This window comes from Silene latifolia, chromosome 9 (assembly GCF_048544455.1).
Source record: "Silene latifolia isolate original U9 population chromosome 9, ASM4854445v1, whole genome shotgun sequence".
In the NCBI taxonomy this organism is placed as follows: domain Eukaryota; kingdom Viridiplantae; phylum Streptophyta; class Magnoliopsida; order Caryophyllales; family Caryophyllaceae; genus Silene; species Silene latifolia.
In genome coordinates, this window is record NC_133534.1 from 10832837 (window position 1) to 10847637 (window position 14801).

The 14801-nt window shown below is 43.1% G+C and overlaps 2 protein-coding genes across 2 annotated transcripts; one reads left to right on the forward strand and one right to left on the reverse strand.

Moving 5' to 3' along the window:
* Nucleotides 1-4939: 4939 nt before the first annotated feature.
* LOC141599084 (PHD finger protein ALFIN-LIKE 7-like) lies at nucleotides 4940-10388 on the forward strand. The gene is made up of 5 exons (XM_074418985.1): nucleotides 4940-5446; nucleotides 5555-5587; nucleotides 8007-8235; nucleotides 9442-9568; nucleotides 9865-10388. Exons 1-5 carry the CDS (start codon nucleotides 5350-5352, stop codon nucleotides 10135-10137), a joined length of 759 nt encoding a protein of 252 aa, XP_074275086.1. The 5' UTR covers nucleotides 4940-5349; the 3' UTR covers nucleotides 10138-10388.
* Nucleotides 10389-10686: 298 nt separating this feature from the next.
* Nucleotides 10687-13709, reverse strand: LOC141599083 (pentatricopeptide repeat-containing protein At1g14470). The gene has a single exon (XM_074418984.1). The coding sequence runs from the start codon at nucleotides 13654-13656 to the stop codon at nucleotides 11329-11331; it is 2328 nt and encodes a 775-aa protein (XP_074275085.1). The 5' UTR covers nucleotides 13657-13709; the 3' UTR covers nucleotides 10687-11328.
* Between the last annotated feature and the right edge of the window lie 1092 nt (nucleotides 13710-14801).

Consider the following 14801-nt stretch of genomic DNA (forward strand, 5'->3'; position numbering starts at 1 on the left):
TCAATCATGCTAGCCGCGACTGTCGCGGCATCTGCTTTCTGATGGGGACCGCCGCTCTTGTCGATACGACAGTATGAGTCGGCGTCCGGATAGCGTGTTACGCGGCGTCTACCACTTTAAGTGACTGCCGAAGCGTCTACTATTTGGAGTGACTGCCACAGCGCTACATTTCTTCATGGGGGCCACCGCTCTTGTCTATGACAGTGTGAGCTGGCGTCTGGATAGCGTGTTACGCGGCGTCTACCACTTTAAGTGAATGCCGAAGCGTCTACTATTTGGGGTGACTGCCACAGCGCTACATTTCTTCACAACGACTGCCGCTCTTGTCCAATCGACAGTATGAGACGGCGTCGGTTCTTCACAACGACTGCCGCTCTTGTCCAATCGACAGTATGAGACGGCGTCGGTTCTTCACAACGACTGCCGCTCTTGTCCAATCGACAGTATGAGACGGCGTCGGTTCTTCTAACGATCGCCGCTCTTGTCAATCGACAAGTATGAGACGGCGTCGGTTCTTCACAACGACTGCCGCTCTTGTCCAATCGACAGTATGAGACGGCGTCGGTTCTTCACAACGACTGCCGCTCTTGTCCAATCGACAGTATGAGACGGCGTCGGTGTCTTTCTTCATGCTAGTGACTTATGGGGAAAATGGACATCTTTATGGAAGACTTGGTCGACTTTACATTAAATATGAACATGCGTCGGGGTGCCCACAACTGTTTTGGACACCTCCGCCGCTATACAAGGTCTACCAGTTTCCTAATGCCTCCCTAGAGGCACTCCTCCCCTGTCAGCCGTCGGTCGCATCCATGAGGTCGCCCTCCCGCTTTGAAGACGAGCTCCTCCCCCTCTCCGCTTGCTTCGCCACTTTGAGGGATTGCATGTTGCATCCTCTGGCAGATATCTGGACGTTGACTATCTCGTCCTTCTCGTCCTTGGAGACGAGCTTATGCGCTTCCCCCCGGTCCGAGACGTACACCAGTGTGAGGGCCCGGATGGACATTACTGCGTCGGTATCACTTAGAGTGACCCGGCCTATGAGAACGTTGTAGGCGGACGAGCCGTCAATCACTACGAACTCGGCTAAGACATTCTTAGCCGCATTCCCCTCACCGAACATTACCGGTAATCTGATTGAGCCCAGGGGTACCAGGCCAGCCCCGGAGAAGCTGTACAGTGGATTGGTACAGGGGCTCAAGTCCCTCACCCTTAGACCGAGGCTAAGGAAGCACTCCCTGAACATAATGTTTGTGTAGGCGCCTGTGTCAATCAGGCACCTCTTCACCAGGTGGTTGGATATGTCCAAGTTGACTACGAGTGGGTCGCTGTGAGGGGCGATGACTCCCTCGTAGTCCCTCCTCCCGATAGTCATATCGGGAATGTCGGGCGGATTGCCGTGTTGGGCACAAAGTTGATGGCCCGATATGACTCGTTTAGGTGCCGTTTGTGCCCATGTGCCGACCCGCCGTTCTCGTTTCCCCCGATGACCACATTGATCACTCCTATCCGTTGAAAAACGGATTTCTTGTCAGAGCCGCTGGTGTCGGTCTTCTGGCCTTTGGCCACATACTTGTCGAGGCTTCCCTTCCGGATTAGCTCTTCGATAGCATTCTTCAGATGCCGGCAGTTGTCAGTGAGGTGGCCGGTGCTACCGTGGTACTCGCAGTACTGGCTCGAGTCACCGTCTCCTTTTGGCTTGGGAGGCCGTTCCCACTTCTGGCCCTCGCTTCGGCTCAGGGCGAAGACCTGGGCGGCCGATGCGACCAGAGGGGTTTTGTCATGGTAATGCCTTTGGTAAAACATCCCCGAACTCCCCCCGGCGCCTGCCGAGTCCTGTTTCTTGGCGGATCTATCAGACCGTGACCTGTTATTGTCACGGCGTTTCTCATCGGATCGTGACCTGTTATTGTCACGGCGTTTCTCATCCGGGCTGTCATCCCGACGGCTTTTCCTTTCTGAGGGCTCGGCCTCGCTGGTGCCTACCCAGGTCTTGTGGTAATCTTCCACCTTGATGGCCTGGTCGGCCATCTTCCTCGCGGCGTCTAGGCCCAGGCCCCCGTGCTTGATGAGCTCGTCTTTTAAACTTCCCTTTGGGAGGCCCTTCATCAGTGCGAAAGCCGCCAATTCGGGGTTGATTTCCCGAATCTGCTGTACCCTGCCGTCGAACCTCTTCACATAGGCCCGTAGAGACTCGCCTTCCTCCTGTTTGATAGTTAGGAGGTCCGATGTCTCTACGGCCCTCCTTTTGTTACAAGAGTACTGGGCTAAGAAGGCGTCCTTTAGGTCGGCGAAACAATATATCGAGCCGTCAGGAAGCCCCTTGTACCAACTCTGAGCCATCCCATGCAGAGTCGTTGGGAAGACCCGGCACCAGACTTCATCAGGCTGCTCCCATACCGACATATGAGACTCAAAGGCCTCGACGTGGTCGGTTGGGTCACTATCTCCTTTGTACGTGAGCGCCGGCAACCTTGACTTAGGTGGCACGGCGGTGTCTAGGACATAGTCACCGAGGGGTGTTTGACCACGTGCCGAATGACACGCGGCGACCGACTCCTCACATTCCTAGTCCGGCTTCTCTCCTCGTAGCGGGAAGGACTCCTTCTCCGACTTGGGCTTCTTCTCCGACTCTCCCGAGTCGGGCCACGGTTCTCCGGGGTGTGCCTCGTCGATGTTGCTGCGGCGGTGTCCTCTCCCGAGTGCGAGAAAGACTTATGTTCACCGCGACCACTTTGGGCTCCTCCGGCGTCTTGATAAGGTCTGCCTCTCCCAGTGCTTCGTTCAAGTTTCTTGGAGTCACGCCCTGGCCCCTGGTCTCTGGATGGCTTCCGTCGCTCGTGTCGGCGTGCTGTGTGTCTTTGGTGCACTCCCATTAGGTTCGGGAGTGTCTTGATTTTGCAACGTCAACCACCTGTCCCATGATGGTGACCTGGTTGACGGGCGGCGGTGTGTCCGGTGTTATCGGCATTCCGAATTCCGGTTGGATTACTCCGCCGGTGGAGGGTTGCAATACTCCAGAATGGTGAAATGTATCATCCTGGGGTAGCTCGGTTTCGTCGGTCACGACTACTTGTTGTTTTGACATCTTCGTAGCTTTTTGGGTGGGTTTTTGTGTTTTTGTTTTTGTTGTTTGGGAATGAATTGTGACTAGCTTCTAGTGCGCTCCCCACAGACGGCGCCAATTGTTCCGGGTGTAATTCCAGAGCAGATATTTGTTACCACTCGTAGCCCGTAGAATGATGTCTTTGCTTGAATCCTCCTTGCGGTCTCCTGAAACGATGAACAAACTGAGGGCTCGGCTTTGGCCGAGCGTACTCACTCCGACGCTCAAGTCAGTAAACTTAGAGAGAAGTTGTTGTAACTTGGCTAAGAGTGTATTGTAGAGAGATAAGGAAGATATTACCAGGTGAATAGTGGTTATTAGGTCAATTTGTGGATCCTTTCCTCAATGAAGGTTGAGGAGTATTTATAGGCATTCACCTTTTGTCACGTAGTGGCCAAGTGGCCATGTGGCTATCAGGTGGAAAGACCGTTGTACCCTCGGCTGATGGACCTGTGGCAGGCTCGCCGAGGGTCTTGGATATGAGTACGCGGATATGTGCCCCGCTATTGTTGGCCGCGGCCGAGACCAAGTGACAGCCGATGATGGGCTCGGCTCGGCTAGGCTGTCTAAGTCGTTGACTTTGCTGTGGGTACCCTTGACTTTGCTCAATATGTTGACTTGGTCAGCGGTGCAGAATATGCCCCATCAGCTTGCTTTAGTTTAAGATTAGTTGCTAGTATTCAATCAATCTCCCTCTTTATTTGACTAGACTAAGACCCAATCAAATTATCGTGTAAGCCTCCGCAATCCTTGAGACAGACACCCTAATTATACTACTTAATTTGGATACTTTATAAATTATTTTTGATATCGGAATTGAAGGTAAATCCGACTCCAACTGCTTCAAATTTAAATTCAACCATATAAACCTTCATAACATAAGAAGAACCCGAAGAGAGGCGATTCTTCTTATTCTAACCTCCTCATGCGCCAACTTAACATTTTCACCTGACCCTAAATTAGCGTCTTGATGACTTTCCTCCGGGGCCGGACCGACAGAGGGAGTTGCTGTTTCCCTTGGCTGGCTTGTCTCTGACAAAGGAACAGAGGTGGGAACTGCTGCTTCCCATGACATATTATTATGGAGGGTTCCCGGCTGAGTAGAAGTTTTGGGAGTAAGGGGACAGACCTTGAATATAGCCTCAAATCTGGGGCGGTAAAAGTCAATATTTTCCCGAGCATCAAATTATTATAGTCATGAGTCGAAAGATGTAACTTGTTATGAGTGTGCTTTTTGTTGGAGAAAATGAATTGAGTAGGTTCCGAAGTAGTGTTAAAGAAGGGAATAGGGTCAGAATTACCGTCAACTTCGACTGGTACAGACAGTTCATTAATGAAGTCCATCACCGCTGAGCTATTACCACAAGGCAGATCAGTGGTCATAGACGGTGCTGCAATACTAGACTCTTTTTCTGCTTCACAAGGAGGTACATAGTTGTCTCCTACGCCATAATTCCGAAACGGTTTATTACCTTTCTTGGTTGAGGCAAGAGGATCAAAGGGTAAAGCAACACGCTTTCCATTAAGATTTAGCGCTAAATCGTCAACCACCAAATGAAGCTCACGGCTGACATCTTTATTGTTCAGATCAAGTTTTAAAGCAGATTCAGGGTCCTATAAAGCCTCAGTTAGAAAGTTCAGCTGTTTGGAGGCTAAACCTCGGCGATACAAGACTTTAACATAGTTAAGCTTAAAGGTTAAACCAAGTGGTGTTAGTACAGTGATAACCGGGTTAAACCTTGAAGCTTGCAGAAATGTAGGAGTTGAGAAGTCCTGGGTTCAACTAATAGCTGAGACGATATCACTTGGCCACTGCAAAATTGCAGAAAAGACGAGCCGCACAATCCCCCAAATTGAAAAAAACTGCGCTAAAATTTCCTGAAATTTTCAAAACAGCAAAAACAAACCACCAAAACCCCATAACGCAACAAGTACGCATAAACTGGGTAAAATAGAAGAAATCGATTAGAGAGAGAAACAGAAAACCCCTAATTTCAAAACCCTAACTTTCAATTCAATCCTTCAATTTCCCTCCATTTTCTCAATCTATTTTCCGCATTTCTTTCTTCTAAACCCTAATTTTACTCTCATACTTTCAATTTCCTCATAATCGTCCTCATTTCCGCACAAATTCACCTCTCAATTCAGTACCAAACAAACATATTCGAATTTTTTTAACGTCGTTAAATTTTTTAACACGCAAATTTAAATTTTCGGCGAATTATAGGGAAGAAGAGGGGAAAATGGAAGGATTATCTCTGAGTACACCAAGAACAGTTGAAGAAGTTTTCAATGATTTCAAAGGACGTCGCATTGGTTTAATCAAAGCTCTTACAATCGGTCTGCTGTTTTTTTTAATCTTAATTTCTTGTAATTTATGTATTTTCACGTTTTTACTGTATTTTTATTTGTATTTTTTTGATGATTTTTTTGTTTGGTGTTGTGCAGACGTTGACAAATTTTATCAGCAATGTGATCCTGGTAAGTCTGCGTAATTAGCTTTGTTATCTTGTTTATTATGCTTAGTTTTTTCGTTCCGCCGTCTTCGATTTTACATTTCCATATACTAACCTAGTGACAACTGAGAAGCGCTATATACGTAATTGTGCAATTTTGCTAATGGATGACATTTTTTAATTGTTGCTGCATTGCCGTAATTCCGTTGTAAATGTGATGTACTACAGTAGTACTGTAATTTGGTAATGACACTAGAGTTTAATTCCGAAATGATTCGAGGTCGGCTAACATGAATGGTCATTGGAACAGTCAATGCCAGTTTCAATGACAGGTAGAGAATGGTTAAAAGTAGTTGGTATACAAGTAAGGAACGTTGTAGTGTTCTGTTCTATATCTTGGTTTGATGTGTATTTTTATGACCCTGGCGTCGATTGCACTTGAGAGAATGTCTGACTAATTAGGAGTTCTTGGTGCTATTTATAAAGTAGTATACATGACCGAGTCAAGTTTTTTACGAAATGGTTGATTTGTTAGAGTTAGTGAATCAATTCTGACTGTATTAAGGGTCTTTTTGACTGTCACTGCTCTTTTGATGGATGTGTCGGACTTGATAAAGCTCAATTGCTAGAACCAATTATTGAATTCGTTTACTGGATGTTCTTGCACAGTTACCTTGGTCAGCTCTGTTTAGGACACATGTATGCTCTACATTGGCATTGACTGATTCATAGTATAAGATACGTTGAACTTTTTATGATAATTATGAGCTAGTAGATCCACAGATGGACAAAATGACTTCTATAGCCTTGGCAATTATCAAAATTGAACACTGCACCTAGTTTGATAAGACGCTATATTGATAAAGTGGATTTGCTTGGTACATATCTTCATCTTTGTTATCCTTGGAGTGGTGTTGGTTGTTGCAAATTTCAACATAATTTTCATCAGTCTCATGGAGACACACTCTGTTGTTTCAAATGCACAAGTAAGGCCGCGTCATTTTTATGTGTTTAAATATCAAACTGTGATTTCATATGTGAGCTGTGTCTCTATTTTATGATTGTGGATATTATTACTTGGATACTTGGTTCTCATAATATTTCGGATCGTAAATTAATGTCTCATTCAATTTAACTTAGTTTCACATAGTGGAGAGGGAGGCTGAGTGTATCACATAGTTTGCTCTTTAGTATATCTTCTTTGTGTTAGCTCCTTACTCAATGGCTCTATTCTGCCATGGTTCCGTACTACCTGTGAATAGGTTGAGCCGTTGAGGTTTTATCCAAGTTGGACAATATCTATTTAATTCAACGTAACTATTTGAGAAATGTAGTCCTGATTGAAATACATTCACTATTGAAAGGATGTGGATAGCTTTATACAACAGATATTAGTGCCTTGCCACTTTATGTCTCAGCATCCGGTGTGTGAATTTGCTCAAATCTTGATATTCTTTAATTTGTGTGTGAAGCAAGGATTAGTGGTTTGTAGTAACTACCATGTTAGTTTGTTTGTTGGGAGAGGAGACCGTATAAGATAATTGATTGGTGCTCAATTGCCTTCAAGATCTTATTTATAATGTTTTTGCCTTAAAAGATTATGTTTGGTTGTTCACCTATATTTGGATTGTAAACATTCAATGTTTCATTTCGTAACTTCATTGTATGGAGTGAATGGAATTGTTCTTTAACTTACAGTGGCCAACTGTTTTGGCAGCTTTTGTACTAGCCCTTGCTGCCGTTTTTTATCATTGATCAAAAATTTATGGACAAAAAATGTCTGTGCATAAAAATTGCTATGCATGAACTGGACTTTATTTTGTAGTCCATGTCATTTCTCGAAATCCCAACGATGTGAAGCTACAGCCATTCTGTATGTCTGGGTCTTGCCTGTCAAGGAATATAGTAATGATAAAATTTCTTAAGAAGAGGAAGCATATCGTGTCTGGATACATCTAGTTTAGCCTTTTACAGTAAGCTGCACGGGCAATACTTGGTGGACATCCTCTATTGGTTTGTGAATTGCTGTTTAATGATTCTGTTTTATATGGCAACTTTTATGAATTTCTGTGACCTACCTACTAACATTTCACTTCAATTAATTTCAACTTGGCTAGAACTTGCTTGATGAGCCGGTTCGGGGGTGGCATTTCTTTTTTGGTCTTCATTTTTATTTCAAGGTTATATGCTTATATTTTTTCTTGTCTTGGTCATCCAAGTTTTTAACCCGAATTCATCACAAGAACCGTCTTTGGTAATTCTGATAGAGGTATTGTTTCTGATCGGTTGTTAGCCATTTTGTTCAATACATTCTGTTGGATACAATAACCCAATCTTTTTGATCAAGTAGTAATGTACTGAAGGGTAGTTGATTGAGCTTTGATGTTGAAATTGAGAGTAGTAATTTAGCTGTCTACTGATTATTTGATATCTTTGATTTCCAGAGAAAGAAAATTTATGTCTGTATGGACTTCCAACTGAGACATGGGAAGTCAATTTACCTGTCGAAGAGGTCCCTCCCGAGCTTCCTGAGCCTGCATTGGGCATCAATTTTGCTAGGGATGGCATGCAGGAAAAGGATTGGCTATCACTAGTTGCTGTTCACAGTGACTCATGGCTACTTTCTGTAGCATTTTATTTTGGAGCTCGTTTTGGTTTCAACAAGAATGAAAGGTATATATGATTTTAGGTGTTATGCTATGCACAGTAGTTAGCTGTATATGTATCCATTTTTCTGAGAGTGCTATGAATTCGGTTGTAGATCTGTGCAAGTAACATGTTTAGCACTGGTGACAATGAAAATTATCAAATAAAAATTTACAGAATTTCTACTCATTTTAAAGGTCTGTATGCATATGTAGTTTGTGCTTATGCGTGTGCGTGTGTGCACACGCTTGCTTGCACAGTCCAAGGTTTGTTTATATTTTGAATTTGAGTTGACCTCTATTTTTAGCATCTATGTTGCCGTGCTTACTTGTATGTCATGCTTTTCCATTCATTTCTATAGAATCATGGATTTTTGCTTCTTAACTTAGGCCTGTTTGTTATTAGGTTAGTTATTGTAGTATAGATAAATCAGTTGGGACTGAGGTAATCGTGTAAATTTTTTGTAATTAGCTTTGAGGCTTCAACATATAAGAGGTAAATGAGTTAGGTGCGTCTGTAGCTTGTAAGTGATTATTTACTTACTTGCTTGTCTGATACTCTATAGGCTTTGTTACAGCCTATCAGCCGTCCTTAAAGTGAAGAATACATGGGTGTCATTTGAATAGTGAATGTCCCTTTTTTATAGTCTCCACTTTGGGTCAGTTCTGTTTAGTCTAATACATCTCTTTTAGTTCAAAATGTGAAAAATAGAGGTGCTTTGAATTTGTATTTTAGTGTTATTTGCATTTGTGTACGGTCACTGGGTTACATGGTCTGAAAACCAGCCTCCCATAAATTTATAGCTCATCAAATAATTGCTCATGCTGGTAAGCTTTTCATTGGTTGATAGACGGCTTGGCCTTCTATTGGTTTATTTTTCTCAAACGAGACCATAACAATAAATCTTATTATAGTACTAGAGTTGGATCAGAATATGCATTGTGAGATCGAGCTGGAACATTAATTGCATTTGTGTACGGTCACTGGGTTCCAAACATTACATAATGCATTTGTTCCAAATTTTTGAGGCCTTGGCCATAACGTTTCTAGCCTATTGTTGCAATTTTTTTAGGTTCTGATTTGAGCAATGCCATTGATTGGTCTAGAACTCTAGATGAGTGCAAGCTATTATGAGTGTTATCAGTCTGTCGTGGTTCTTTGGTTTCTTAGATTCTGTTCTGAACTACATTGCTGTTCCGAACTGACGTTTTTTTTTTCTTTTAATGGTTTCAGGAAGAAGTTATTTCAGATGATTAATGATTTGCCATCAGTCTTTGAAGTTCTGACCGGAAATGTAAAGCAACCCAAAGACCATTCTGGCCCTCACAACAGCAGCAGCAAAAATAAATCTTCTGGAAAGGTTGCAACATTCCTCTATATCATTTCCACAATTAGCTTCTATAAAATGGTCTCATAAATATAATGTGAGACCGCCTCATATCATATTAGCTGTCACCAACCTAGTTCAACTAGATTCCCAACCAAACTAAAAAACAAAACCAGCAAATTAACGACCCCATATATTGTTCGCTCTTGTGATAATCTTTTTATGAGACAGTCTCATGTTATAGTTTGTGTTCTTCAAATGTTCGCTGAAAATCTTTTTACTTGTTGCCCTTGCCTTTTCTGATCCGTCTTCTCTTGCTATATCCACAGCCAAGACAGCCAGAGAACCACAGTAAAGCAGTGAAGATGCCAATATTACCCATGGAAGAAGAAAGTGGGGATGAGGAAGAGGAAGATGACGAACAGGCTGGAACTCTCTGCGGGGCATGTGGGGACAATTATGCCCAAGATGAATTTTGGATTTGCTGCGATGTGTGCGAGAAATGGTTCCATGGCAAATGTGTAAAAATCACGCCTGCTAAAGCTGAACATATAAAGCAGTACAAGTGCCCTGGCTGCAGTACCAAGAGATCTCGAGTTTGAAGGACTTGTATTAATTGCAACAAGGTTGAATAGAAAACTTCTATTCACGCTCCCAGTCAAAACAAAGTCTGGAGTAATCTGCTTGAATTAACGGTATTAGATTTCTCTATTGACTTGGATCTTTAATTTCTCAATTTGTTAGCGAGAGTTGACCTCTAATACAGACGTGCTTTGCGTTATTTTCTTTAGTCTTCAGTTCTTAATCATCTTTCATTGTTTCAGACTCTTCAGTATGTGTCCATTTGTTTTTTGATAAATACTGTAGTTTTTAGTTTTTAGGGCAGAAAGCCATGGGACTTCCAGTTTGCGGTATGACTAGATGGATTTATTTTTCTAACAGGGCACGACCAATGAATGTGCATAGCCTGAGACTTTGGCTGTATGTCTGTCTGTCTGTGTACATGTAGCATTTTCGAATTTTGTTTTTTGTTTTCCGATCTGCAATCTAGAATCATACTGAGGCAGAAGCTTTCCTGGCTTGTTTTCTTATATGAACTGGCGAACTGCACAGTAGTCAGTAGTCCGAAATGCTATGTGATAATATTTGCAATTACGTACCATCTATTGCGTTGATAACCAAATAAATAACAAAATTTTCTCGAACAAAATTTGTTTATCATCATAATATTTCAAAATAAAACTTCATGTTAAATATTCAAGGTGTATTTTAATTGGGCATGTTAATTTAATATTCTTACAGACGATAAAGTCCCAGTAGCAATGAACTTATATCGCCAATTTTATCAATCATATGGCTGAATCTCTTCCTTTAGGACTATAGTTGTCTGGACTAAACTTAGAGCAGCCTAGTTTGCTTAAATGAGTATTTTTTAAGCTTAATTTTTCAAAAGTAGTTTTCAGGAAACAGAAACATCAAATTGATACTTCTATTTTTCGAGTGCTGACACTCCCTGTAGCCTGTTGGTTAAAAGCTTCACAGCTTTACCTTTGCCACAGGTTAGGGGTTCGACTGTTCGAGTGCTGCTGCTGGTGGAAGTAGGGACAGTAGTAGTAATAACAGCAAACAAAAAAAAAAAAAAAAAAGTATGGTGCTCATTGCCGTGTGCATTAACGGGTAAAATAATTGACCTTGGTTCTGAAACTCGTTAGTGTCAAAATTGTCATTCTGGAACCCTTGTCATCAAACTGTCGTAATCTATGCGAATAATGGTGGATGACATCCTCATTATCTTACCAATAGTCATGGCAAGAGCAACGCCCATCCTTGAAGCAATGGAACCTGTTATTATCTCTCACAATGATCTCTCTTCCCATCAATTTCGAGATCATCTTTATCGCTTTATGACAGTCTGAACACACCCTCAAGTTCTTCACCACCCTAATAACAGTTCCAGGCTCACTAACCAGAAGGGCGAAGCTAATAGCCAATTTCTCACTGTGGGCCCCTACCATGTCCTCTTTCTCTTCATCCTCGGTGTCTATCAGCGCACAATCCTTGTCTTCTAGATACCCCGACTCTCTCATTTTCCGCTTTATCTCTGATAAAACCCTGTATATATCTTCTGATCTTTCATGGGCTCTATCTCCGGCTATAAATTTATGCATTTTGCCACCGTATTCCACCAAACTCCATCCCGTTCCTTTCCGCAGTCCCCTTTCTTGCATAACTTTTCTAATCCTCTCGACATCTTTCCACCTGCCCGACAAAGCATAAACGTTTGATAGCAATACATAATTCCCGGAATTTTCTGGTTCAAGCATAAAAAGCCTCTCAGCAGCATGTTCTGCAATTTCAACTTTTTTGTGAACTCGACTGGCATTCAGAAGAGACCCGTAAACCCCAGCATGGGGCTCCATCGGCATCTTCTGGATCAATGTCAACGCTTCATCAAGCTTACCTGCACGGCCCAAAAGGTCGACCATACAGGCATAATGGTCAACTGATGGATAATCAATCGATTCAAATACTTCCCGACCTATTTCTAACAACCCTCCATGACTACACGCAGTTAGGGCGCCTATATATGTTACACGATCTGGCGCAAGGCCTTCTTCCTGCATTCTGTACACAAGTTCAATAGCTTCATTTCCATACCCATGAGCTGCAAATCCTGAAATTAACGTGTTGTACGAGACCACATCTCTTTCGTCTAATTGGTCGAAGATCCTTAACGCGTCATTCATGTTCCCACATTTCGAGTACATGAATATCATAGCATTGTACCCTGATAAACTAAGTTTAGTCGTCGTCTTGGAAATCAAACCCACCACCCAATTTCCCAATTCCAACGCTCCAAGATGTCCACAAGCTGATAGAACACTGACCATTGTCACCTCATCGGGTTTTGTCCATTCCGTCCTAACCATTTGGTTAAATAGTTCAATAGCCTGAGGAGACTGTCCGTTTTGAGCGTACCCAGCAATCATCGAGTTCCATGAAATTACGTTTCTTTCAGGCATCTTGTCAAATAACTCTCGCGCTGAAACTAGATCTCCAACCCGAGCATAAGCTGAAATCATAACATTCCAAGCATACACATTTTTCCTAACTCCTAAACTCTCAAAACTATTTCGAGCAGCCAATAAGTTTCCACATTTCGCATACATATCAAGAAGAGCGGTCTGAATAAACGAGTTAACATTAACCTTTCTTTCCTCCAGCATTTCCACAAGAGACTCTGCAAGGCAAGGATCACCCCTCGACGAACACGCTGAAATGATAGTAACCCAAGTCCTCTCAACTGGCTCAATCCCACTATCCACCAACATTACACGAAACAATCCCAACGTCTCTTCCTCGTACCCATTCTGCGCATACCCGGAAAGCATAGCATTCCACGACACAACACTCTTACTCGGCATCCTATCAAAATACCATCTCGCACTCTCCAAATCCTTCACCTTCGAAAACCCGGTAACCATACACGTCCAAGAAATCACATTCCTCTCAGGCATTACCCTAAACAACTCACAATCCTCATCCCTTAACCCCCACCTCCAATACCCAGAAACCATAACATTCCAATCTGCAACTGCTCTCTCAGACATTTCATCGAACACCTTCCGTGCAATCTCAATCTGCCCACATTTTACATAACAGTCCATCACAGCATTCCTAACAATACGATCACATCCAAAACCCAATTTCACAACATGCCCATGTAATAAAACGCCATCTTTTCCAGCTGATTTGATCAGTATCGGGTACACGAACGCATCGGGCGATACCCCGTTTCGTCGCATTGTTCGAAAAAGCGGTAAAACCTCGTCGAATGCGCCTAATTGGGTGAAGTATTTGAGCATACAAGTGTAGAGGTAGACGGAAGGAAATGGGGTGGAATTGAAGATGAGACGAGTGTATGACGGAGGTGCATTGAGACGCGTGCATTGTGTGATGAGTAAGGAAACCCAGAAACTTGAAAGATGAAGGGAATTGAGGATGATATGTGCATGGAGTTGTGTGATTTGTTTGTGGTTTCTTAGTTTGTTGGCTATGGTGGTTAAGTATGTGTTCATATCATATGGAGTTTTTGTGGTGACGGGATGATTTCTTTGCATCCGTGCAAAATATTGACTTTTAGGATTTGGTTGTTCGGTAGATCTGGCAAATGGGTCATTTGGGGTTTTGCCATTTTAAGGTCGACAATTTATCGGATAACTTTTGGGTGATCTGTTTTAGGCGGGCCGTGAGTGAGGCGGGCCGAACTGTGGGAGATATAATCCGTGCTAGGCCCGTGATCTGTTTTAGGCGGGCTTTGGGCTCGCGGGCCTTGCCTTTGTTTGTGCTAAAATGGCGGGCTAGGCTAGAAATTTAGGACCTAAGCAAGGCCCAGGCCAACGGCGGCCCAGGCCAACGGCGGGCCTACTTAAGGGCTGATTGGACCAAGCTAGAGGTGATAATGGGCCGGGCCAATGCGGGCTTGGGCCTGCCTTTCTAACAAAAGCGGCCCATTTGTGTGGGCCGGGTTGGGTCGGGCCAGATGCGTGGGCTTATTTAGCAAGCCCAAAACCGGCCCTTATGGGCTAATGCGGGCTTTTGGGCCTAAATGGGCTTTTTCAGGCCCTAAAATTTACGACTTACCCTAGGAAATAATTAGCGTAATACCTTTAGTTACGACTTTTAAAACATACATAGTGTATAAAATTGCACAAAATATGATGAAATGCATATGAATTGCTCTCTAAAATAAAATAATGACAAAAATCGCCACTTTAGAATGCTTAATCATGCATTATTAGATATGATTTATGTTATATATACTTTGTTTTATAAATCTAAAAAAATATACTTGAGTTTGTAAAGAGTTGGGTATAACTTTAACGCTACTTTAATAGGTTTTATGAAATAGGATCCTGTGCGAACCTAAAGTTCGGTGCGAACTTACGAACTAGCCTATAATACTCAAGTCAACATAAAACTCAACGGACCACACTTATTCTCCTCACTGCCATTTCACATGCCTTCAATTTCTAATCACCCCTCCCAATTTATCTCCTCCTCCCCCACTCAACCTACTCCGCCGACGACCACCGGAACTCAGGCAAACCAAGTCGCCGTCAACTAATGCCGGCACCGGAGTACTGGAAACCTTCACTGTCAGATGTTATCTCGCCCTACCGACGAGTCTATTTTCTGCCTGAGTCACCGGAGTTCGGGTATTTGACCCATCAATTTGTCGGCGATGAGACTAGGCCGTCGATGA

What these genes read in the sequence shown, in the direction of transcription:
- LOC141599083 (XM_074418984.1), bottom strand. Translation starts at nt 13,656, where the DNA reads ATGCAAAGAAATCATCCCGTCACCACAAAAACTCCATATGATATGAAC.
- LOC141599084 (XM_074418985.1), top strand. Translation starts at nt 5,350, where the DNA reads ATGGAAGGATTATCTCTGAGTACACCAAGAACAGTTGAAGAAGTTTTC. An exon ending in TTATCAGCAATGTGATCCTG is followed by an intron (nt 5,588 to 8,006) that starts GTAAGTCTGCGT and finishes TTTGATTTCCAG; the next exon opens with AGAAAGAAAATTTATGTCTG. An exon ending in AAAATAAATCTTCTGGAAAG is followed by an intron (nt 9,569 to 9,864) that starts GTTGCAACATTC and finishes CTATATCCACAG; the next exon opens with CCAAGACAGCCAGAGAACCA.